The 24721-nt window shown below is 34.4% G+C and overlaps 4 protein-coding genes across 5 annotated transcripts; all 4 read left to right on the top strand.

The window, feature by feature from the left end:
* Positions 1–9650: 9650 nt before the first annotated feature.
* Positions 9651–11243, top strand: Ublcp1 (Ubiquitin-like domain-containing C-terminal domain phosphatase 1). Its single transcript, XM_017897354.1, has 2 exons — positions 9651–9954; positions 10170–11243. The coding sequence occupies exons 1-2, from the start codon at positions 9795–9797 to the stop codon at positions 11006–11008; spliced, it is 999 nt and encodes a 332-aa protein (XP_017752843.1). The 5' UTR covers positions 9651–9794; the 3' UTR covers positions 11009–11243.
* Positions 11244–11640: 397 nt separating this feature from the next.
* Positions 11641–17134, top strand: sp3 (phosphatidylinositide phosphatase spermathreecae). Of its 2 annotated transcripts, XM_017897351.1 has the most exons (13): positions 11641–11828; positions 12225–12601; positions 12683–12946; positions 13016–13170; positions 13254–13426; positions 13484–13676; positions 13751–14078; positions 14197–14267; positions 14591–14815; positions 15165–15386; positions 15473–15786; positions 15871–16080; positions 16149–17134. In XM_017897351.1, the coding sequence occupies exons 1-13, from the start codon at positions 11732–11734 to the stop codon at positions 17099–17101; spliced, it is 3582 nt and encodes a 1193-aa protein (XP_017752840.1). In that variant the 5' UTR covers positions 11641–11731; the 3' UTR covers positions 17102–17134. The 2 variants fall into 2 exon arrangements, with proteins under 2 accessions (XP_017752840.1, XP_017752841.1); XM_017897352.1 differs by lacking the exon at positions 14591–14815.
* A 2564-nt stretch (positions 17135–19698) lies between these two features.
* Positions 19699–21784, top strand: LOC108545636 (zinc finger CCHC domain-containing protein 4). Its single transcript, XM_017897353.1, has 4 exons — positions 19699–19908; positions 19995–20548; positions 20647–21346; positions 21423–21784. Exons 1-4 carry the CDS (start codon positions 19860–19862, stop codon positions 21782–21784), a joined length of 1665 nt encoding a protein of 554 aa, XP_017752842.1. The 5' UTR covers positions 19699–19859.
* Positions 21785–22178: 394 nt separating this feature from the next.
* Positions 22179–24721, top strand: HtrA2 (HTRA2-related serine protease). The gene is made up of 7 exons (XM_017897316.1): positions 22179–22567; positions 22648–22771; positions 22864–22950; positions 23025–23216; positions 23286–23436; positions 23514–23682; positions 23773–24721. The coding sequence occupies exons 1-7, from the start codon at positions 22179–22181 to the stop codon at positions 23933–23935; spliced, it is 1275 nt and encodes a 424-aa protein (XP_017752805.1). The 3' UTR covers positions 23936–24721.

The raw sequence follows: 24721 nt of genomic DNA, 5'->3' as shown, positions 1-24721 counted from the left end.
TTCCGATCGAAAAGCTAAATCACTTTCGACGGTGCATGTTTCTTCAGCGACGATGGGAACGCTGAATTTCCCTGGCCATTCCCGTGGATACTCAGCGTTTACATATCGAGTTGCATCAACGTTATTGCAGTATGCATTCACGCGGCAGTTATCGGCGGCCATGTATAGAGCGCGAGCCTATGCATTATACGCAGGCAACATTGTGCCGTCCGGCATCAATCATGGGATTTCCTGCAGGTGAACGGGGCCCAGAGATTTCTGCGTTCGACGCGCTTCCATCGATTCACGCCGATATCCAGTTCCCGGATTCTCAAGGAAATGTAACGAGTCATCGATGCAATTAATCTCCGAAAAGCGCGAGAAAAATAGTTATCTCGATGAAAATAATTCATAAAATCGACGACTTTATTTTATTCCTTCTCCATATCACAAATTTTCCGCGAAAAGTGCGAAATATCGTAGAAACGGTGACAATTGTAATCTCTGAGAGAGGTTAGGGTGTCTAGGTGGCGCTGCAGCTCGCCTCGAGCGCCATCTTGGGTGATTGCAGACAAGATGGCTGTCGGAGAACGGAATCCTCTAAGCATTTGAAATTTTCCAAGTGGCAAGTATAATTTCTACATATTTACCAACCATCTGACAAGGAAACGTGATTTATTAATATTTCAGCTATTCGTGGGAGTCATCCAGTGACATAGTAATTCTTTATACTGATATATACGAATATTTATTCTCACTTAACGATGTACTGTTTCTCCAATTTCTCTCCAACGAATATGTACTTATTTCGAACAACAGTTTATTGGAACACATTCGTAACAACGTCCCGGAAACCGTAGCATAATTCAGTTTCGCCTATAACGTGGACAATTAATAAGTGTCAACTTCGTTCTACAACTAGCAGGTTAATTTATCTCTCGTCCAAACGTATAAACCATCGGATGACTTATGAACGGTGTGAGCGAAGAAGCTGGAGTCAGAAATGTCAAAGTGCAAAGTTGCAAAGCAATTCGTGAAGCCAAATACCATCGACATTGTTCGTAATTGAATATTTAGCCGTTACCCACCTTGCAATTTATTTTTCTCCAACGTGTACACGTTACTTTGCTATCGGTAATTCTACAACCCCATCGTCTCTGTTCTCGAACCGTCGGAAGAAACAATGGCTGAGAGGAAGGGGGTTGGGAGGGAGCAAGGGTGGAAAAACACACGGTACACACTGGATAATGCAACTTCCTCTTGCTTCCATCCACCGGTTCCATCGTCGTGGACAGGCGAATCGATGGCTACAAATCTAGTTCTACGCTGAAAGCTCGCGAGAAGCTCGTTAACTGCCAAACGATGAATCGGCGTATTAATGAAAGTTCAACTTTCTCCGACGACTAATTAACGGAACCGTCCTTTCGCGGGCCATGAATATTCCGGCGGATGAAAAATATTTTTGTAGCGGAGCCACGGTAACGAAACCTCGGCCAATATTTGCATACGGGCCTGTTTGATCAGGCAAATTCGCCCAATTCGCCCCGGTTAATATAATTAATTCGCGAGAAATCGCAGATACCCGCAAGCCCAGCCGCGAAAATTCTACGCCTATTTTTGTTTCATCGACGATCGAGCGACTCCGATTAAAAATACCACTGGCAACGATATATTTATGGATAAGAGGGAAACACAGTCAGGACGCCATTTTGTTTTGCTATATTTCCATTTTCCTCTTGTTCAAGAAGTAGCTATGATAAAAATTTGGACCTGTTGTTAATTTAAATTGCATTTTTAATACTAAATAAATTGTAAATAAATAATTAATAAATTGCAATTTAATAATATGCATTTTATACTTCCGTCAGTCTTATGATCAGAGATTATCATCTGTCGTGAATGACCAATAAAAAGGTTTTAAATAATTTTATATATTCAACAAATTATGAAAAAAGTATTGCAAATATTCAAAAATCCTGAAAACAATAGTGAACCTGTACTAATATTCATGTTATTTAAGCATGATCTTGAGGAACAAGAAAATAGTAGAAATATGGAACCTAATTGAATTCATACGATTAATAAATAATTATTAATAAAAATAGGGTACAGTATAGTTATTAATAAAAATAATATACAGAAATAATAAAGTACATCGTAATAAAGATGTATAGTTTAAAAAGTAATAAAAAGGTTAGACTGAACCAAATCATGATAAAATTTCCTCCGAAAACACCATACACATACAACCCTAAACTCCTCCATTATTCATTACCGATCTATCAAAACCTCGTTGCACGAACTTCATATCAAATCCCTCGTATTTTCCGAAGAATACCAAAAAATCCACGTTTAACCTTAAGAAAGAAGAAATAAGAAAATACTCCACACTCATAGACCGCATCCTCCCCATCCTGGAACGTTCACCCTCACCCCATTTGCTATCAATCACGACAGACCCACAAAAATATCGCCTCAGATAGACACCTAAAATAGATCGTAAATTTGATACAAAATTTCATAACATCCAACATAACCTATCGACAACATTTCCTTCTTATTATTTGCAATTTTTCATAATTTAATACTGTTGTAATTTCTCAAATAAAATTACAATACGTAGGAAACTATCCATATACTGTTGTATAGCAACGAAATTTATATGGTTTATTATCAATAAAGGATACAAATATACTTATACAGATATGTATATATCTTTGTGAGTTACAATAGTGTCTTTTCTACTGCACCATGTTTGACACTGAGAGTTTCTACAAAACAGGGTGTCCTTATAAACTGAAACCCGAAGAATAGGAGGCTTAAGAGGGGACCACGAGACCTAAAAGTCATTATTGGCCTGCAACATACCTGACACCATCATTGCAGGCCTACGGTTTATCACAACAAATACGAAATATTTTTTGATAATAATAAATTATTATAAGATACCATTTCGGAAAGAAATCGCGAATTGGCCATTGCCAAGAAAAACAAATTATAAACCGATCAATATTTTCTAGAAGCAAATGGAAAAGTTATTTTGGGTAACAAAATTAAGTTGCCTGGTCTCTACAGGGAGGTGAAGCCCAGGTTAAGAAAAGCATAAAAGCAGGGTCCTTGACGACCAAAACAGAGTCCTTAGAAATTAATTGTGACCGGCACGAGAGTTAAATTAGAGTGCGTCTTTGTGTGTCTTCATTGTGATATCTTGCTGTTTTTTTCCTAAGTAAAATTAGTTTTATGAGTCTTGTATTTGTGTTATTCTGTTCTTGTTGTTCCGTCAGTTTTTAGTGTCTCAGAACCAGTTTTCGTCATCCTATTTACTTAATAATTCTTAATTATAATAAAAATGAACGAAAATAAAATAAAATCGAAAAATCCTTCTGTTTTCTAATAGAATATTCTTCTCGTTCTTCTACTCTGCACTTTTGTAGGGACCTATAGGAATTATAGCGAACTCGTGCTCGGTTATTAATTATGTCGTGCGAAGTAGCAGTTTGTCGCGACGAGCGAACGTGGCGGAAAAAGCTAAGGCAGCTTTTATGTTTCTTGGACAGCGAGATATTTCTATTTGATTGGCACGTGTTATATCGCGGCAATAAAAACGGAGCAAAACGGAACTTCTTTATGGTTGTCGAGGTTGGAAATCGCAAGTGGCGACCATGTGTTGCGCGACACACCCCCGCGATAATATCGCATAATTGTTCGACGTGGTACCGCAAAATTTCTCGATCGTCTGGCTGTTCAAGGAGAGGCAATTGCCACCCTCGCGTGCCTTAGATTTATTCCAGCTATGTCTTCCTGTGTTATTAAATTTCCACAGACACTATTTCGCGATAGCTGGACAAGCCGTGGATAGTGCAACTCACAGTGCAAGTTTATGCCAATTTTGTTAAGAATCGGAGAGGAGATAATTTAACAAACATTAGGGAATATTCAATTTTAAATTATTTCAGGATTTTTAAAACCCTAACTTAAAGAAATTAAACGTAAATTGAAATAAAGAATCGAGGTAATTTTTTAATTTTGACAGTCTTCTAATGTCAAATTTGAGAAGATCGCAGAGAAATAATTTTTAGTTACTGCTTAAAAATATCGCAGAATTTTTGATCTCTAGGATTTAAAAGCACTCGATCTAACAAAATCGTTTCGGAATATCCGAGGTTGATCTAGGAAAATCCATTCGTGGAAGGAGATCTAGAATTTCTCAACTTTCCGAGCACCGAGTACCTAACCTGTGCCAAAGTCGTAGCGAAATAATCTCTCGTCATCTCTGAATCATTTATTTCCCCGGAAAAGCCATTCGTGCATGCGCGAAATAAAAGAAACCGCACACATAATCGAAGGATCGCTCTACCTATCTAGAATAGATGCAACCTCGAGATTCGCGGCGAACTGCTCCGACCACACTTCTGATCGCTGTATACAGCCATTAATTTGGTCTCTGTTCGCCAAACACGAACATCGTGAATGCTTTATCGACGATACACACACTGACTTCGATTAAAGTAACAACTGTATCATTTGGCCATTCGACACCTAGCAACCGTCAGGATCAAAACAAAAGGAACAACGACGAAGAACCATCGATCAAAATCCTCTACTGATTACACTCCTGACTGTGGGATCTTGCATCAAAGTCTACGACAGAGAGCAAAAATTCAGATGTTATTGCGAAGCTGAGCTTAGCATCCATAGTCAACGTCCAAAATGCACCAATGACTCAGGAGTCAACCCTGTGTCAACGGATGCCTTCTGTCATCTCTTCAAACCTTTTCCTATTACGTCATTATATACAAACACCAAACCCGAGACAAGTCTTCCGAAACAAAGCAAAGTCCATTGACAGTCAATCCTGTGTCAACCAATATTTCGTCAAAATATATCTCTTCCTTGACATACAGTCCCGTAGATGTATATCAGCACCTGGACACAAGTAGAGCGCATTCTGCACAGTACAATTCCACCGTGTTATACCTTCGCGAGACCTTCCATAACTGTTCATAGTTATCCGTGTTAGTCTCTATTCGAGAGTTGACAGAATGTTGCTTTTCTCATATCACCGTAATTGCCCCGTGACACTATTTTGGTATTGCGAGCTGGGAAGGACTCTAGCAAAGGAAATAGTATTAAAAGAGGTATCGGATTAGGTTAGGTTAGGTTAGGTTAACTTAGGGTGATATCTGGAGTGCGTACAAATGGATAAATGACCGCGTGCGTGATAAATGACGTCTAGAAATGCGTCCGAGTATCTAAAGTACCTGGACCACCGAGGACGAGTTCACGTGGGAAATGAGTGATCAACGAAGAAAGCTTGCGTATGAAAGGATAGAGTATTAGGATTTAAATAAGGGTGCAAGGGTGCAGGCAAGTCAGAATGCATCAGTCGAATACATAGTGAGTAGAAGATCGTGTGTTTGAGAGTTAGAGTCGAAAAATTGAGGGAAAGATAGTGTATTATTTTAGTATAACACGTGAAGTGCCCAATCCGTTTTGCTTAACTAGGTTCTGTTCAGACCTAGACTCGACTATCAAGTGGGCCACCGGCGACGGACAAAGTGTTCATAAAACTCGGAGATGCTGTACCAATTATTATAACACGAATTCCCAAACGTTAGATCCAAAGATAACGAATAATTTAACACCAAAAATTAGCACCTTTTGGCCCTGGTCTGGACCCAAACGGAAAGTCTAGCACCGGTTCCTGGGGACTAACGTGACACTTACCGTGTTAAATAAATCTGTCTGTTATTAAAAAGGAGTGGTTGTTTATTAACCGAGCAACTCTCTGTCTGCATAGGATTCATCTAGCATTAGTCGTACGCTATTGGGAGAAAAGAAAAAGAGAATAGAAGATGAAATGATAGAAGAAACTAGACACGATCGATTGGAAGACACGGAAGAAAAGGTGGATCGTGAGAATGGTAACGGCACGCTCGATGCCACTTTGAGCCACCTATAGAATTCCACGGCGAAATGCCTCGCAGCATTCCGACAAACAGCAACAGCCTTCGTCCCTTTCTGTCGCTGAACTTATCACCACCGACCCTCTCAGCGCCGGTTTTGTCCCTTTATTTACAACCCCCGTGCTGACCCACATGGACGTCGACTTATATCTGCTTCCAATTAAAAGAGCGGAATTGGATCGCGTTAAAAAAAGCCGAAAGGAAGCGCCGCTGACCCCTTGCACCCCCGCCGCGGATGAAGAAGAATCCGGGCGTCTACAGGGGTCGAAGGGGTGAGAGTTCTTTCAGCTCGGGCAACCCTGCCCTCGCGATTAACCTCGCCAACTTTCTCCTTCATTCCCTCGCTCTTTCTGCCTATGGTACTTTGTCGTTGATCACTTGGAAGATGCTTCGAGAATCAATGGGGTCGAACGACAGTCGCGTTTAGAGATGTTTCGAGGATGAAGTGGATAAAGGAATTAGCTACCTTGGCTCGTGCAGCTCCTTGTTTGCGAGATTTGGAGCAGAACCGTTGTAGAAGCTAGGATTCTACTTGTAAGCAGAGCTTGGTAGATTGAGAATGACGCTGAGATGTTACGCTGATTAATCGCGAAATGATAGTTCTTTACATTTTAAGGAAAAATCCAACATTGGAAAAGATGTGCCTCTCAGAGGGATAAATAAATCTACCAGGGAGCCAAATTATCACCTTGACTACGGCAGACTTTGATACGCACCAGTCATACCGTACGACAGGAATTGAGTTACAATGTGCGTTGAGAACGGCAAACTTTTGGATAGGTTAGGTTAGGTTAGGTATAATAGGTATAATTAGGTATTTTTGTGAAAACATAAAGCAAACTTCGACGAGCACCTATAGGCGCTCCAGTGTCACGAACGCAAAATTCCTAAGCGCCTGTAGACGCCCACAGTAGCCAAGGGGTTATGGGGCCTAAGATCGTTATAGGCACGAAAGAAAAGTAATATTCCCCGATTCCGGATCGACAGCGGATTATCCCATTCGTTCCCAGACAAACGACGATGTTTTTATAGAAATCTCTGGATTCAAGAATGAAGGGAACGAAAAGAGAAAAGAAGATGAAAAAGCAACGAGCTAAGCATAAGCGATGACACGTGCCTATAAAGTTCCTCTCTCTCTTTTTTCCACTCGGAGAATCCCTTCGAAGCGATAAATAGCGCGAAACTAAGCAAGAAATAATCCCTCTCGACGGATATATCCGCTTAATAACGAGAGGACTAGATACGGTCGGATATTAAAGCCTAGTCCACTTCATCGAAATGGCCGGTTTACAAACTGCACGACCGGTGTAACTCGTCCACCTAGCAACGGTAAAACCTGCACCAGGATAATAAAAACTGGACGTCTGTGTAATTAAAGACGTCTTATTTAATTGTTCGTATCGATAATAAGTGAGGTTAGAATTTAATCGATCATATGGTTGCTTCCGACGCCTGTGGGAACATCGTTCGGCCATTATGGCAGGTCATGGAGGATTGCTGCATAAAATGGCGGAAGGAGTATTATTCGGTGATGAAGTCTGAGATATCTGGGTTACTCGAAGCTTTTTAAGCTTCTGTAGACGATCGTTAAGTATTCTCGTATCATACTCGATGGATAGAGTGTAACTTTGTGACGAGCTAAGTACTTAGTATGACTCGTCGTTTATTCGTGTATGAAACTCGGTAGCCATGTTTGCTGTTTCAAGAATACATCTACTTTTATCGTATCGTATAACTATATTTTATTTATTAAAATAGTCTTTTATATACGATTTAAAGCTTCCTGTATAACAAAAGCGATCAGCGAATATTAATTCTGTTTGTTAATTGGAATGTCGAATGGTTGATAAACGAAATTAAAATTTCAGGAAATTGAGAGTTAACGAGGAGACGTTAATATATTTCTATCTATGAAATACCTTGCAATATGACAGTGTATTGACTAAATCTCTACGTCTCTGTGTAAATAAGTTATCGAGTCTAATGTATTAATAATTCGTACAGCGAATCAACGTGCAATTTATCTAAGTAATGGGTTGGCAATGACTATTATAAGCATAGTCCGTTTTACACCACGATTTAAACATCAGCACCATGTCGCATAGTTCGACGCGTTGCATCTGCAGACGCAATTTCACGCGCCGTTAGTATCACGGGGAGAAAGAAAAAGAAATGGGGGAAACAATGGCGTAGGACGAGACGGGGTGCGAAAATTTAATTACTATGCTGCAATTACGGACAGCACGCTCATTTCGCGTAGCACCATAAACAAGGAACTACAATTAAGTTCTTATGCGACCAAGAGCTTGGACTTGCAAATCTATCGTGGCCATTTTTCATTAACCTCGCGATAGACTTTCAAGCGAAATTTTTTCCCCCGAAAAGTCGTCAGACTACGCCAGAAAACTTCATCATCCATTCTCGTGCCCACCGGTTGGTCAGAATTTTTTTTCCATCTTAATCGCTCGTCTGGAATTGATTATCGGATTATTCTTAATCTTTATTCCTCCTTCGTCTCATTACAAATTCGATAGAACTTCCGAGAAGAAAAACTTAGCCATCTTCGCCCCTTGTTTCAGCCCTTGAAAACGCGACATTTGCATTTTTACATCGACCAAGTGGAAACTCTTTCATGAATTTGTTTCCTTGCCTTGGCTGAACGAGCTTCGTGTACTACACGGGCCTCTTTCTCGGTGTTACGCTCCTTTCTACACGTACTTTCCCCAAACAGAAGGTAGAAAGTTGCAAAAGGGTGCAGGAGACGAAGTTGCCTCTTAGGTATACCGAGTCCTGACGCCATGTTATGATTGCGAGATAACCTAAGAACGATACTAGACCCAAAAATTTTCGTCCCTAATTTCCGTCAATTCCTTGCAATATGACAACACGCGTAACTCTAATCATACTTTCGTAATTTTTTTTTTTTTTGCATAAAATATTTCGAAGATGAATAGATCATTTGTAAACGAAGAAATTTTTAAATTTCGTTCATTAACAAGGTATCAGTAGATGGTATTTTAAACCTACGAATTATACGAATAAATTATACGGATAAATAAATTTTTATTCGAAAAAGAAATGAAAATTGGGAAGACAAATATAAAATGTGGCCACGTGGTATTAAGGAGCAAAGATAAATTGAAATTGAGGATCAATTTTACGTCCCAATGCACAATGGTAAATCAAAGAAAACAAATCTTGCTATTTAAGCCTGTAAAGCGGGTCAGATGTAATTAAATGGAATAAATATAAAAGAATTAGACGAAATGAGATTTCTAAATAAATTGTTCACTTTCTAAATAATATTTTCTTATGTATTGAAAAATGAGAAGAAGGTTACATTACTTAGAAAATGTAGAAAAATTATAATATTTTTTAAAATTGATGCTTCAGTTCGCATAACCGGAAGTAGCATAAGTATGTATTGCTAACAGGATATTTAATACCACCGAGGTCATATCGACAAGGCTGAACCTATGCAAAAATCGTGAGTGACCGACCGAGCATACAAATCGATATAATCAATAACCTAGATCCTTGTCAGCAAATTATTCTCTTAAATAATTAGTGAATTGTTAAATTGCAATTTATTTCTATAAAAAAAAATTGACAAGTTAAATAATTTTTACCATCATAATGATGGCAGCACCGTCTTGACCGAATGCAGCTATCGAAACGCCACCTAAGTGGAGGATAAACCTCACGTTACAGTATCGACACAAAATACAATGTCTGCCTAATACTTCACAATGCCCTTCGTATACGTATATATTTAATGGAAGTGTGTACTTGTGTTGGACTACTTCGTAGTACACATCGTCTGGTGTCGCGTCATTATTTTCGAAAAAAATGGAGAATGTAGGGAAGATCATTATAGTATGGGGCAGAAAAAAAATCGAAATTCCAGACGTAAACCTGGGCGATACCGTTCGCGGTCTGAAAGAACGAATACACAAGGAAACTGGCATCCTTCCGGAACGTCAAAAACTTTTGAACCTTCGAACCAAAGGTTATGTTTTGAATTGTTTTCACGATCTTCTCTCCCTTTATTTTTCCCCATATAGTCACGTGTAACGCTTGATTTGCTATTAATTTTAAAATAAACTTTGTTAAAATGATTTTTGCTTTGATTTCAAACTATCCTTTTGTTCTATTCGATTTGACATGTTTGACAGTGTTATCTAAAACTCCGTTAAGTGTCTATAGAATCTTTCTTTTCACCAGACAAAGCACCTGAAGATGAGGAGATTCTAAGGAACTTGGGTATGAAGCCTGGATTTAAGCTAGTGCTGATGGGATCTCGCGAAGAAGACATTGCTAAAGCATGTCACGCGCCAAAAGACTTACCTGATGTAATTAATGACTTTAAGACTGAAGAGGAAGAGATAGAAATAGAAAATGTTAAAATATGCTTATTTCAAATCCAATGTAGAATCGACTACTACAGGTTTGTAGAATTAAATCCCTTCAGAGAAGGCAAGAAACTACTGGTGCTCGATATAGACTACACCATTTTCGATCACAAATCAACAGCAGGAAGTGGTGTGGAATTGATGCGTCCTTTCCTTCATCAATTTTTAACCCTGGCTTATCTAAATTATGACATAGTAATTTGGTCTGCAACTAGTATGAAATGGATCAATGAAAAGATGAAAGTGCTCGGAGTTTCCAATAATCCTTATTATAAAATAGCATGTCACCTTGACTCAAATGCTATGATCAATGTTCATACATCAAAACATGGCACTATCACAGCAAAACCACTTGCTATCATTTGGGGAAAGTACAAACAATTTTCTGCAAAGAACACTATCATGTTTGATGATATCAGAAGGAACTTTATTATGAATCCACAATCTGGATTAAAAATAAAACCATTCAGACATGCACACATCACCAGAAAGAAAGATAAGGAATTGTTAAGATTATCTCAATATCTAAAACTAATAGCCAAAGTGGATGATTTTCAGACACTTAATCATAGAAAATGGCAGGAATATATAATCGAGAAAACCAAAGAGGAAAAGAAAAATAAGGAAGGAAATGAAGGAAGGAGCGAATAAACATCTTTTTTTTTTGAAGATGTTAAATGCTTGTGAAATTTTATGAATTTTTTCATTATTCAAGAAAATAAATTTCAAGTAAATGCATCGACTATCGCGGATTCACCTGCAACGATTTAAATTTTTTTGGAAGAAGAACACGTGTATAGAAAGGACATCTTTTAAATATTCTTCCACGAACGACATATGATGATATCGATGATGAACGTTAACTAATCGTTATTCGCATATTTTCACACGCTTCTTTGTATTTATGATGTACTTATCAGTTATTGTGAAACATATACGAAATATGTAATCACAGATTACCTAAATAAATCTTGTGTATTTCAAATAATGAAACGCTCGTTATTTTCCTTTCCATTGAAGTCTAGGAGTATTATAAATAATTTAAATAAATATTTTATTTTAAAGTCTGTAAAATGTATTTAACTAATTCAAAATTGTATTGATATTAAATTACAAAAACATCTTTGAGATTCTATTCAATATCATTAATCTTTATTGGTCGAAGTTTTACCGATAAGGAAATATATATGTAATTAATCCTCTATGCGATCGCCATCTATTCTTTCATCAAAAATATAGATATTGAAACAAGTTCGGTGTCAGCCTAATGTACGAGCAAGATGGCGAATTGTCCGTCATAGGCGGACTTTCGATCGGACAGTCAACGTTCCACATGCTGCGTAGAAATTGTCGTTTAGTGAAAAAGTCGGAAGCATGGAATTGTTCCGTACCGACACGCATTTCATTTTCGTAAAAGAGAGGCACAGTTTATGGTGTGACAAGAACACGGGAGAATTTTCCGCTAAATCGGGTGGGTACACGGCTTTTGTTTGACAGAAATATATATACATTCGTGTCAAGTACGATACACAGTGTGATTTTCGGTTCATTGTTCTTATTTAGAACACCTTTGATTTTTCGTGAAACGTGAATAGAATGATTTTATGTAATGTTAATTTATAAATTTAATTTAATTTCGCAACAATACCCGTCAAAACTAGAATTTTACATTAAATTATAATTAAATTATTAAAGTAATACAAAACCAGAGAATGCCTTAAAAGGCTGTTGTATGAGTGTGATTTTGCAATAGCTACAGTTTATGAATTATGTAAATATGTGAGAGCTGTAGTCTAACAGATGTAATTAGTTGAAACATAATATTAGATGATTTAAAATTTTATATTTACTTCCAAATTTTTTATAGATTGGGAATGGGCCTCTCCAAAGGATTTGGAATGTCTTGGAATATTTTATGGAATTGTTGGGAAAATAGAACAGCCATGTGTATTGGAACCTCGTTTAATGCTGATCAAAGAAGTTTTACCAGCTGGAGAGTTATATGGAGGTCATGTTATATATAAAATCAAATCAATTACATTTTTGCATCTTGGCAGTGAAAATAATGATATTGGACTTTTGCCATGTAAGAAGCATCAGAATTTGCCAAAGAAAAAAAGCCAAGGTGGCTTATTTGATGTTCCACAAAAAGCAGCATTTGCCAAAACATGGGGAACTATTAAAAGTGCTACAAACACCATAAAAAATACCACTCAACAGGCAGCTGCACTTGCTACATCTCAGGTAAATTCCTCACATTTAATTAGAACTAAAAAATTGTATGATACAAAATAGATATTTTTATATTGACAAGAGTATCTATAGGTAAAATCTACAGTAAGTAAACGGAATATTGTTAAAGACAAAGAAAGATTTGAGAAGAGAATTTTGGATGAGTTAAACAAAATTTTTACTGAAACTGACTCATTTTATTTCTGTCAAACTGGTGATATTACCAACAGCTTGCAAAGGCTTTGTGTCGCAGATTTACAACAGAATGAGGAAGGAATAAACAAACCACTTTGGCAAAGAGTAGATGATAGGTTCTTTTGGAACAAACATATGTTACAGGACATAATTAATTTAAAAGTTAGTATCATTTTAAACTTAAATTATTCTTCAAATATTTATTATTAAAAAAATATTTCATTTTTGTAGACAGACAAGGCAAACTGGTGGATATTACCAGTTATACAGGGATATGTGCAAATAGAAAAGTGTAAAGTAGAAGTGGGCATTGATGAACAACCTTACCATGAAACTTTCAATTTAGCAATTATATCAAGAAGAAGTAGATTTCGTGCAGGTACAAGGTAATTATTTATTTCTTTTTTTATCATTTTATATAACTTTGATTGCTAATTTTTTTTTCTAAATGTACTGTACCATGTTCAAGATATAAACGCCGCGGTGTCGATGATGAAGGCAAATGTGCAAACTATGTAGAAACAGAACAATTAGTTTGGTACCATGATCACCAAGTATCTTTTGTTCAAGTACGAGGTAGTGTGCCTGTATATTGGTCTCAACCTGGCTATAAGTACAAACCACCACCACGTATAGATAAAGGTAAATAGGAAAAAAGATTCACCCAAGTTTTAATAACAGTAGTTTTTAATCTTTCAGATGAAGCAGAAACGCAGATTGCATTTGAGAAACATTTTACCGAAGAACTCGGTTTATACGGTCCCATTTGCATCGTGAATCTCGTAGAGCAAACCGGCAAGGAAAAAATTATTTGGGAAGCTTACAGTAACCATGTTTTAAATTATAATAATCCCAATATAACGTACACGACTTTCGATTTTCATGAATACTGGTAAGCTATTACAGTGGTTTGAACTAATAGAGTATCTCGAATTATTGCTAAATATTCTTTTATACCTAACACAGTCGAGGAATGCATTTTGAAAATGTGTCTATCCTGGTCAATGCGTTAGCTACAGTATTGACAGACATGGGTTACTGTTGGCGCGATAAACAAGGCACTATTTGCATGCAGAAGGGAGTGTTTCGGGTGAATTGCATAGACTGTTTAGATAGAACGAACGTGGTGCAAACTGCTTTAGGTAAAGCTGTAATGGAAATGCAGTTTTCAAAACTAGGACTAATACCGCCGGACGGAACGTTACCGACAAATATCAAACAAACATTTCAATTGCTTTGGGCGAATAATGGCGACATTATCAGTAAACAATATGCTGGTACAAATGCTCTGAAGGTTCGTACCTTGTAGAACACGTTAGTTTTACTCCAACCGTTACGAATTAACCATAAGTAAAACTTCAATGAAAACATGACTGAATTTCTATGATAGTAGTTTCTTTTATTGCTTATAGGGAGATTACACAAGAACAGGGGAAAGAAAATTTACCGGTTTAATGAAAGATGGCATGAATTCTGCAAACAGGTACAATTGGATCACAATTATGACACACGACCCGCACTGCAGTAGAACACCATTTTCATTCACATATCCTACACAATACATTATTTTGCGATTATCTTTCAGTATTGACAGTATTTCGCGAATATACAACCTGATAGGTGTTGTAACTTTTCTAGAAGGAATAAAATGTTACACACCATTCGTATCATCATTAGATATCAATGATATTCAATACTTCCTTTTTTTTTTCTTTTTTTCTATCGTTAAATCATGATCACTGCTTAAATACTGACATACTTTATACATACATATATCCTTGACACTATCCTTTCATTTTCCTATAGATATTTTCAGCAACACTTTATGGATGATATACGTCAAGCGGCGATAGATACCTTGCTAGGGAATCCCATCGATGTTAATCAACTGAATACCGATTGGTCGCACTATTTAGACATCCTTGATAATTGCTGCCTTGAGCTAATACCCGCGAAACCACCAAACATAGAGCTTCAACTTGCCACCTATCCTGACTTTCTTTATGCCAGTGCTATGTATCGTTTGGCAAGGTTCGTTCTCGGTTTTGGGTTGAAAATTTTTCACTCGAGGAAACAATAAATAAAGTGTGTTATTTTGAAACCTCAAAGCAGTTGTTACTTTATCATAATAAGGAACAAGACGACATTTCAACTAAAACTGTGACTCCACATGTTATAATTAATTTGACATTGCGTTGCACGTAATTTTTATTGCATGATAATTGCTTGACTTTCAGTTTGATGTTAACAATCCTGAAAGAAGCAATTGCTCTAACTCCTTTTTAACAGTATCCTTTTTTCATTTCTTTTTTTTCTTTTTTTACTTTTGTTTGTACTTATAGTTTCAGCACAAACATTTAGGAGAGCCATATATTTTCAGATACTATTTAAATCGCTTCAAGGATGTTTATAGACAAGCCACAATTGATATGATGTTAGGGAACTCAGTAAACGAGGAAGTTTTTCAAGAACGTACCGAAGAGGAAGATAATGCTGCTACAGCAATTCATGTAAAATTACTGATAGAGGATTGCAAGAAACTACTTATACCTGACCCAGAAGTTATTTTAGGAAGTTGGGGTCTTATAGACGCAGATCCCGTGTATGTTAGACATTCGCCCTTTCTTTTCTTTCATTTATGCAATGCACAAAAATAATTTTCTCTTATAATTTATTTTATTTTAACAGAACTGGTGACTTAACAGAGACAGAAATGGACACTATTCTAATATTAACACGCGATAGCTATTATGTAGCTGATTATGATGATCAAATTGACAAAGTTACAAATTACCAAAGAGTTCCACTCGAAAATATTATACTGATCGAGTTCGGCCAGCCGGAGAGTTCAGTCTCCCTTTTTAAAAATAAGCATTTCTACTGCATTAGAATAAATTACAAAATGGTCAATGAGTGCGGTTATTTTCACATGTTCCGCAGTACAAATTTAAGATTTTTTAATAATATGGCTGTTGTTATAAAAACAGAGGAAGAAAGTATAGGTAGACATTAATTTTCTATTAAAGTATTAAAATTTTCGACTTAAGGTAATCAATTTAGTTATTACGTTAATTCGTACATTTCAGAGTCTTTAAAGTCAATTTGCGAGGCTATCTCTGTGGCCATGGAGATAGCTGGTTTACCAAAGATTCCTATAGCAATGAATGTCACTTTAGATAGGCGAAAGAGTAAATTAGTGAACAGCAAAGGATCCACGGGTTTGCTGGATATTTCATCATTTCCGGAATTGACCAGAAATGTCTCAGAAACGCAGTTACTAGCTCTTAAAAGTGCAGGTATATTTTCAATAAAAGAATCTACTTTTCCAATAATTAATAACTTCCAAAATATCTTGTTATTGCAGGAACAAAAGCTTTAAGCAACATGTCTGAACAATTTAGCAAGTTAAATAAGTTAAGTCACAGCTTTAGTGCTAGGAAACCAATTGACATAGCAAAAAGTATAGGCAGAAAGTCTGAAACACCTCCCAAACCCACTTTTACTGTTGGTGGCAGGGATATCTCAGGAAATGTGCAAGGAAAACATAATAGCAGCAGTAGTAGTAGTGACGATGAAGACATTGACATCCCTCCTGTTCCTTTAGAAAAGCCAGAGAACTTTAGTCATGATAAAAATCTGATGGAAGCATATACTCCATCAATTGGTATCATAATGGGTGTTAAAAACACAGATGTAGTAGACTCTGAGAACAACGAAGACCAAAATTTGTCGATGCGTCCTAACAAATTGTCTGAACAGGGTTCTAATAGGGAAGTTTTAAATATACCACAATCTGGTTCTGGAACCAGTAGTGTAAATACATCTCCTCAAAAGACGCCAGAAATAACTATACAAAATGTGACAGATGAGAAAGAAAGAGTACTTCCACCATCGACATTGACACTGTCTAAAAACATCAGTCATTCAACTGGAGAAGTTGATAGCAAGCTTATGCTTAGTAATATAAATGGAAATAAATTGCAAACGGAAAGCAGGTTGCAAGATAAGAAAAGATCTACGTCTGAACAAGATTTAACTTTGAATATTACATCTTCTCAGAGTGAATCTGCTTTGAAATCGATAAAAACTAATATAACAAATGTTGCAAGTCCTGTGGCATCTACTGCCAAAGATATTTTATCACCTTTTTCGAAGTTTGCAAAAGGCGTGCAAACTTTAGGAGCAAATTTAGATCCTAGGAAACTAAAACCAGGACAAGTAGGATTATCGAGAAATCTCTCGGATCATCACGTGAGACAACGTCAGAAATTGCAAGAAAGCTGGGATTTATGTCAATCTAAGCTAATAGCTTTATAACTTTTTCAAAATAGTTTGAAGTCTGAATGTGTAGTAGCAGATAAACAATTTAAAATTATACAATTTAGAGACATTTTTGCATAAAAAATTTTTAATTCTTTTATTACTTTTAGTATTTTTTAATTAGAATCACGTTGAACATCTCAGTGCACGTGTCTTACATGTCTAATTTTTTTTTTTTAAATTTCAATTACTGCCATCTTGTTAACAAAAATTATATGCAAAAGACACAAAAGATAATTAATTGATAAGATCCTATCTATATATTCTTTCACGTGAACAAAAATTACTTCCCAAAGTACAATGTGGTCAATATTTAATCTGCAGCAAATCCATTTGTGTATGTCTATCTAGAAATTTTCTATTACTCTACATCGATGAGAACAATTGCTCTTAATGCCTACATGAACTGATTACAGTTCGCAAAATGCTTTCGGCATATTTATACGAAATTTTCATCGCGACAGCCTTTTTATAGATTTTACCAAACAAATCCTGGCATTGCATTTAGTCGTTAGATATGTGAAATTATGACTTGACCAAAAAAAAAGAAGAAAAAACAAAAAAACAAAAAAAAAAAAGAAAGAAAGAAAAAAAACATGTGCTTACATAATGGAATTTAATCTCAGCGTTCTTTGGAATTCCAGTGCTTGCTGCATAATCAATTTTGTTTTATTTTTTATGATTTTATTTATTTGTAACATATGTTATAACTGTTCCTTTTGTAAATTTCTAGATTCCTGTGTATACTGGATATTTGTATATTTCTAGACATTAACAAAATTAAAAATTTGTTTATGCAGCAACCTGAATAAAGAAGCTTTGTAGTCAATTATGTATATATAAAGAATTACTTAAAATTAGTAGTCTAATGAATAATGTTATTGCTGGTTAAGACAAGAATATAATAGCAAAGTGAATCTAACGGAGGAAACGATCTCTTTAATGATATGTATAATGTGCAAACTAGCGGTTATTGTAAAGTCTAGACATTCGACGGTAATATACTAATAAGTAAATTTTTAGACTTATTATGAGAAACAGTATCAAATTCGAGAATTATTTTGAATATACGAAAAGGGAGAAAGTGCTTTGTTCATGATGTATCGTATTCTTTTCCATATAAAATTCCAATTGAAACATACAAGGGGTTCCAGAAGAAAAGAACAATCACAGTATTCGTACACTTGCACAGTCACAGTATTATGTATATTAGATATAACCAATTATAGAAAACAAATTTTGCATATGTATTGATATATAGATTATGAAAAAAAAAAGTACATGTTGTTATTTCATATTCTATGTATGATGATTTAGACCAAACGATACGAGTTATGACTCTAGATGGCTAATCTCTTGTACAGACCAGTACTTTAATTATGATAATATTCTATAAACATATGCATAGTTGCACTGACATGTTGATCAAAGTATTGCAAGATAAGAATTTTTCTAGTAAATGTTTTTCCCAACTGCAAATGGATAGCCTGTGATATATAATCTAGCAGAATGAACACAGCCTAAAATAAAAAACAAAAAAAAAAAAAATATAGAAATAAAAATGGAAATAAAGGATGTGTCGATTCTGTAGATAATTTAGAGATGCTTTAAAAAGTACACAAAAGACAGAACTGTTTTCACTCGCTTTAGCAATATTCAACGCGAGATTTTATGCTTATTTATTCATTCTTGATAGACCAGTTTATTTTTAATATAATTTTAACGATTCCTGAGATATTTATTTATCGATACAGTATTACAAAAATTACTGGAGAAGATGAAAATTATATATTTTGTGTTCGTTTTAATGTATACCCATGGTCCAATTAAAGTTGAACATTCAAATATTGTAACATAATATATTATTATCTGTATTTTTATGATAGAACATTACAATCATGACAAAACAACGCACGAATATGTTTATAGCCTGTAGAGGCTTAAATTGCCTTATATATGTAATATATATATATATACTAACAGTTACGTTTTCGAAACTATATATATATACATACATATACATATATACATGTGATACCGCAAACAACTTAGTGATTGTAGGAAAAACGTTATAATAAAATGCAAATAATTCTAACTACTGACTTTTTATTACATTCAAAGTGAAATTCTCTAAATAATACCAATAAAGTGAATAGAATGTATATACAGATAGATTGTACATATGAGTAAATTTTAAACATTAATTTCAAATTTATGAAATTGCAAGCGATTTATTTATTAAATTATATAGTTATACGCAATAGCAAACGGTACCCAGAGTGTATTTCACTTTGAATGAAATGATTTTCGAAAAATTAAATATTTTTTCTTAAATTTCAGTACCTTGAGACAATTCTGCTTTAATCCAATCAATTCAGTAATGCCTTAAATCTAATTATTTCAACTGATTCACTAAAAAATGATTCAGCACTCGTGACCGTAATTCAAATTCATTTGAATTATTAATGGAGGGAAACGGTTGGTTTAACGTACTTTCGATAATCGCAATCGGCACTCGAATCGCATCTATAATCGATTAATTTTATGTTACTCCGCAGGCCACGTGGTATATTTTGTTTTTGTGTGAACGAATATTTCGTGCAAGGTGCATAAATTTCATATTTCACGAATAAATATTTAATTACACAGTGAATAAAAAATTTATACAAGCATGTTTACTTTACCTGTAGTTAATATTGGTATAAATAATTGTTCTTGAATCGTTAGATAATTTTGTTTTTGTTAATTCTTAAACATGGAATGTTTTTGGTCTGACCTGAGTAAACATCCTCAATGTCCACATGGTATTTTTGCCTTAAAACTTTTTATATTTCGATTTAATTACCTAAATATGTGTAAAAATATTTATAATAGCATTCTATTTGTATAGGGCCAACTTTATTATTTGGAACATATGAAAATGGTAAATTGGAAAAATTTTATGTATGTGCTGCTTGTCGCGAGAGGAAGATGTGCAAATTTTACTTAAAAGAAAATGAAAAATTAACAAAACAACAGGCAGCTAAATGGGAACAAGAGAAGAAGCAATTTGTTAATCGTTATCATCATAGGCCATTATATGTACGTTTTAATGAGATAATGTATGTAACACCAGAAAATAGATGTTACTGCCACACTTGTGAACAATTGATATTCAAAACTGAGAAGGATATGATGAACAACCATAAAAATCATGACATAAAGGAAGGTCTTACAGATTATGAAATGAAACATCCAACAGAAATCTTGAAACCTTTAGAAAATTCTAGACAAGAAGCTCAATATTTCTTCACAAAACAATCTACTGAAGATATAGTGAATATACTTGTAAAACTGAAAGCAAAACAAATTCTTTGTATCTGTACTCCAAAAATCCATGAATATATTTTAGAGCATCATGAAGATACAATATCTTCACTCTTATTAGATTTTGATGGAAGATTTGTAAGTTTATTTAAAAATTCAATTATTTTTATTTATTAATAATCATATTGAAATAAACTATGTAAATGTAATATAATCCCATGTTTCTTTATTTATAGCACAATTTTTTTGGGCCATTAGATTATTGTTGGTATAATCTACTGAATAATCATTTTTTTAATGAAAGTGCAGCTCATGTATTTAAAGATTTTCTTATGCAAAATGGAGGAAAGGATACATATTTAGTATGTGATCCACCATTTGGTAGTAGAGTAGAACCAATATCTTGGACTATAAAAAAGATTTCTGAACTTCATAAGAAATGGAATAATATAGAAGATGAAAATAACAGTTTAAAAGTTATGTTTATATTTCCATATTTTATGGAATCTGTAATGAAACAGAAAAGTAATCCACCTGGTATATCCGGAGGTTTGAAAGACCTAAACATGACTGATTATAAAGTAACTTACAATAATCATCCATTATTTATAACAGACACAAAGACTACCAAGATACCATCACCTATTAGAATTTTTACAAATGTATCATTAAACTTAGTTAAACTCCCAGAAGCTCATGGTTATAGATTTTGTAAAAAATGTCAGAAGTGGGTTGCTAAAGAAAATAAGCATTGTAAAAAATGTCAAGAGTGTACCTCGAAAAATGGTCTTACTTATAAACACTGTGATATATGTAAAAGATGTGTGAAACCTTATTGGAAGCATTGTGAAACTTGCACAAGGTGTATTGTAACGAAACATTTATGTGGCCAAAGGCCTCATGTTGTTGGAAAATGTTTTAAGTGTAATGAAGCTGGTATGTAACTTTTATCTTTTTGATGTAATATAATATTATACAAAACTTACAATATAAGATATTGCATTATTTGTAGGACATACTGAAAAAGAATGTGATGTGGATGAAGAAATTGATATAAATACAACAAAGGCTAAAATAGTTAAAAAACGCAAAACTAGCAATAAAAAAGCCAACATTAACAATGCCAAAAAGCGGAAAATAGGCGATTCTTGTGTATCTGAAGAAGATGAGAAAAACATTTCGATAAGCAAAAATACTACTAAAGTATCCAAAAAATTAGAGAAGAAAGGAAAGAAGCAGAAGATATCACCAGAGCTCAAAGTAAAGACTTTGAAAAAACCTCACCTTCTGAAAATGCAAAAAAACATAAAATTACACGATCAATCAAACGGAATTGTAAATACGAAGAAGAAACTAAGAAAACAACAAACGTAATACAACTCTTATAAATGAAGATTGTACATCATTTTCTTTATATTGTACATAAAATTTCTTATTGATGTAATATGTATATAGATATATGTATGTATATATGTATACTTCAATAAAAGAAATTTGAAATATATTTTTTTTCTATGATCTTTTAAGTAAATCAGATACATTATTATGATATTGTGACTATAGCTATACTAATTAATACATGCTTTTAAAATAAGTACTTATCAAATTTCACTTCTAGTAACAAAAATTTTATTTCTATCAATTTGTTATTGTTTACCATTACTATTAGAATTTTTAGAAAATAAATTTTCATGCACAATTAAATTCTCGCGCAATTCGTATTTGAAAATACAACTGAAAGGATTTATGTCTGATTGGGTTTCAAAAAATGGCTGCCCCCTTGACGCGTATATCTTGGTCTATTTTAAAAAGAAATCAGTTCCAGTATAAACAAATCTTAACAGTTTCCGATGTGAATCGTTTTACACAATACAAATGTTCATACACTGAAGAACGAAAATCACGTATTTCCAATAAAACAATTAGAAATACTTTACTTTACGCCGTCTTTTTCTCCGGTTTTGGTTATATTTGGTATAGGTGGAAGGATGATTACCAGCACTGCCTCAACAACTCGACGAATTCTATGTTTGCAGTATATGCTAAACAAGCTTCTTGGAATGATAGTAATAATAGAAATAAATATAATTTTATAGCAGATGTAGTAGAGAAATCAGCTCCCGCAGTAGTATACATTGAAATTAAAAACACCAGGAAGTAAATACAGATTTATATCTACAAAATAAATATAATATGAGATAATTGTAATTTGTTAGCAATCATTAATGAGAAAATAGGTATGATTTTTCTACAGGTAAACCATTGAACATCAGCAATGGATCTGGTTTTATAGTTGAATCAGATGGTCTTATATTGACAAATGCTCATGTTGTTAATGCCAGACCTAATACTATTGTTAAGGTAGCTTTTATAGTGCAGGATGTAGATATTCTTATATTATAAGAATTAATATGTGAACGTGTTTTTTCATTTTTATGCAATCTGTTTCAAAGGTACGCCTTTATGATGGAACTACTTATACTGGTGTCGTAGAAGATATTGATATGCTCAATGACCTTGCAACTGTGAGAATTGACAAGGTTCATATCTGTTGTATATAATAACGTATTTATATTTTTACATTATTATTATTAGTAAAGATTCTTTTTTACAGAAAAATTTACCAGTTATGAAACTTGGTTCTTCTGCAAATCTTAGGCCAGGAGAATTTGTAGTTGCTATTGGATCTCCATTATCTTTAAGTAATACAATTACAAGTGGTGTAATAAGCAGTGTAAACAGACATAGTCAAGAACTTGGTCTTGATAAACAGATGGCTTATATCCAAACAGATGCTGCAATCACTGTCAGTGTATCATTACCAGTATTTTAGTTTATACTGAATATTTTTGTATTAAATATTGTTCTTTTGTAGTTTGGAAATTCGGGTGGTCCATTGGTTAATTTGGATGCAGAAGCAATTGGTATAAATGCAATGAAAGTAACATCTGGTATTTCTTTTGCAATACCCATAGATTATGCAAAAGATTTTTTGAAAAGAGCAGAACTGCGTAGAAAAGGCAAAGGTATAGTATTTAAGAGAAAAAAGGACAACAAAAAATGTTTAATGTGAGATCTTTCAAATAAAATATCATTGTACTAGGTATGAAACACATACCGGAAAAGGTAAAAACTCAGTATATTGGAGTTACAATGCTTACTCTCACATCCGATCTCTTTTATGAATTGCAAAAGAAATTGAAAGGAATTTCACATAATGTTACACATGGTGTTCTGATTTATAAAGTAAATATAGGATCGCCAGCCCACATGTATGTTTCAACAAACATTATTGTTATATTATATTATTAAATACAAATATACTAATTAATAAAAAATATATTTTTATGTAAAAATTTCAGAGGTGGTTTACGAGCTGGCGATATTGTAACGCATGTTAACGACGAACCAGTGATATCCTCAGCTACTATCTACAAAGCTATAGAATCAACCAAAACCTTGAGATTGGTTGTGATTAGAGAAATGCAAGTATTGCACATTCGAATCGAGCCAGAAGAAATTTAAATCGCGCAACCAGTAATACAATTTACTTCAACATTGAAAATGGAACTTAAACAAATCTCCTACCTCATTTAAATATTTCACTAATATGTTATGTATCATTTATATTTTGTTTTTATTTTTTTCAATTTTGCAATACAATGATTCTATACTGTGTTAATACTTCAAATACCGCTGAATCGTTCCTACAACAAAAAATTAACGCTATCCGGTGAGATATGTTCCAATTATCCCAAAATAGAATTCCTTTGGATCTTTTTTATTTCACTTTTTCTGTGGCCGCCACGAAGACTGATGTTGCGTCGAGGCCCCTGTTACGATAGGGAACTTTCTTCTGCGTACATGTATGTGCGTATGTACGTCGGGTGTGGTCCATTGGCATGACTGCATTATGTTTATGTTGTTTACGACATAAGGCGACCTCCGCAAATATGTGGCCGGATCTCGGGGAGCGTAGGCGTGGTCCGAGTGGCTTCCAGCATTTTTTCCGAAAACGCTTTACTGGCCGCGGCATCTTGTTGGAATTCTAAGCTATGTTTGCACTATCACAATAAGTTATAGAAATATTACAGCAGTCACAGCAATTTTTCTCTATTTTTAATGGACTGTTTTAAATAATTTTCTTTAAACCTAAAATTTAAACAGAACTGTTTGTTAGTAATTTTGAAAATTGACGAGGTCTGCGCCAATTTATAGGTAGACAAAGAAAAAATTATCCTCAACCCCATAATTTTGTATATAAACTTATTACATTGTAGAAATGATAAATATATTTATAACAACAATTAT

The sequence above is a fragment of the Eufriesea mexicana genome, unplaced genomic scaffold (assembly GCF_001483705.2).
Source record: "Eufriesea mexicana isolate 0111107269 unplaced genomic scaffold, ASM148370v2 scaffold415, whole genome shotgun sequence".
Lineage (NCBI taxonomy): Eukaryota > Metazoa > Arthropoda > Insecta > Hymenoptera > Apidae > Eufriesea > Eufriesea mexicana.
This window is presented reverse-complemented; position numbering and strand designations above follow the sequence as displayed.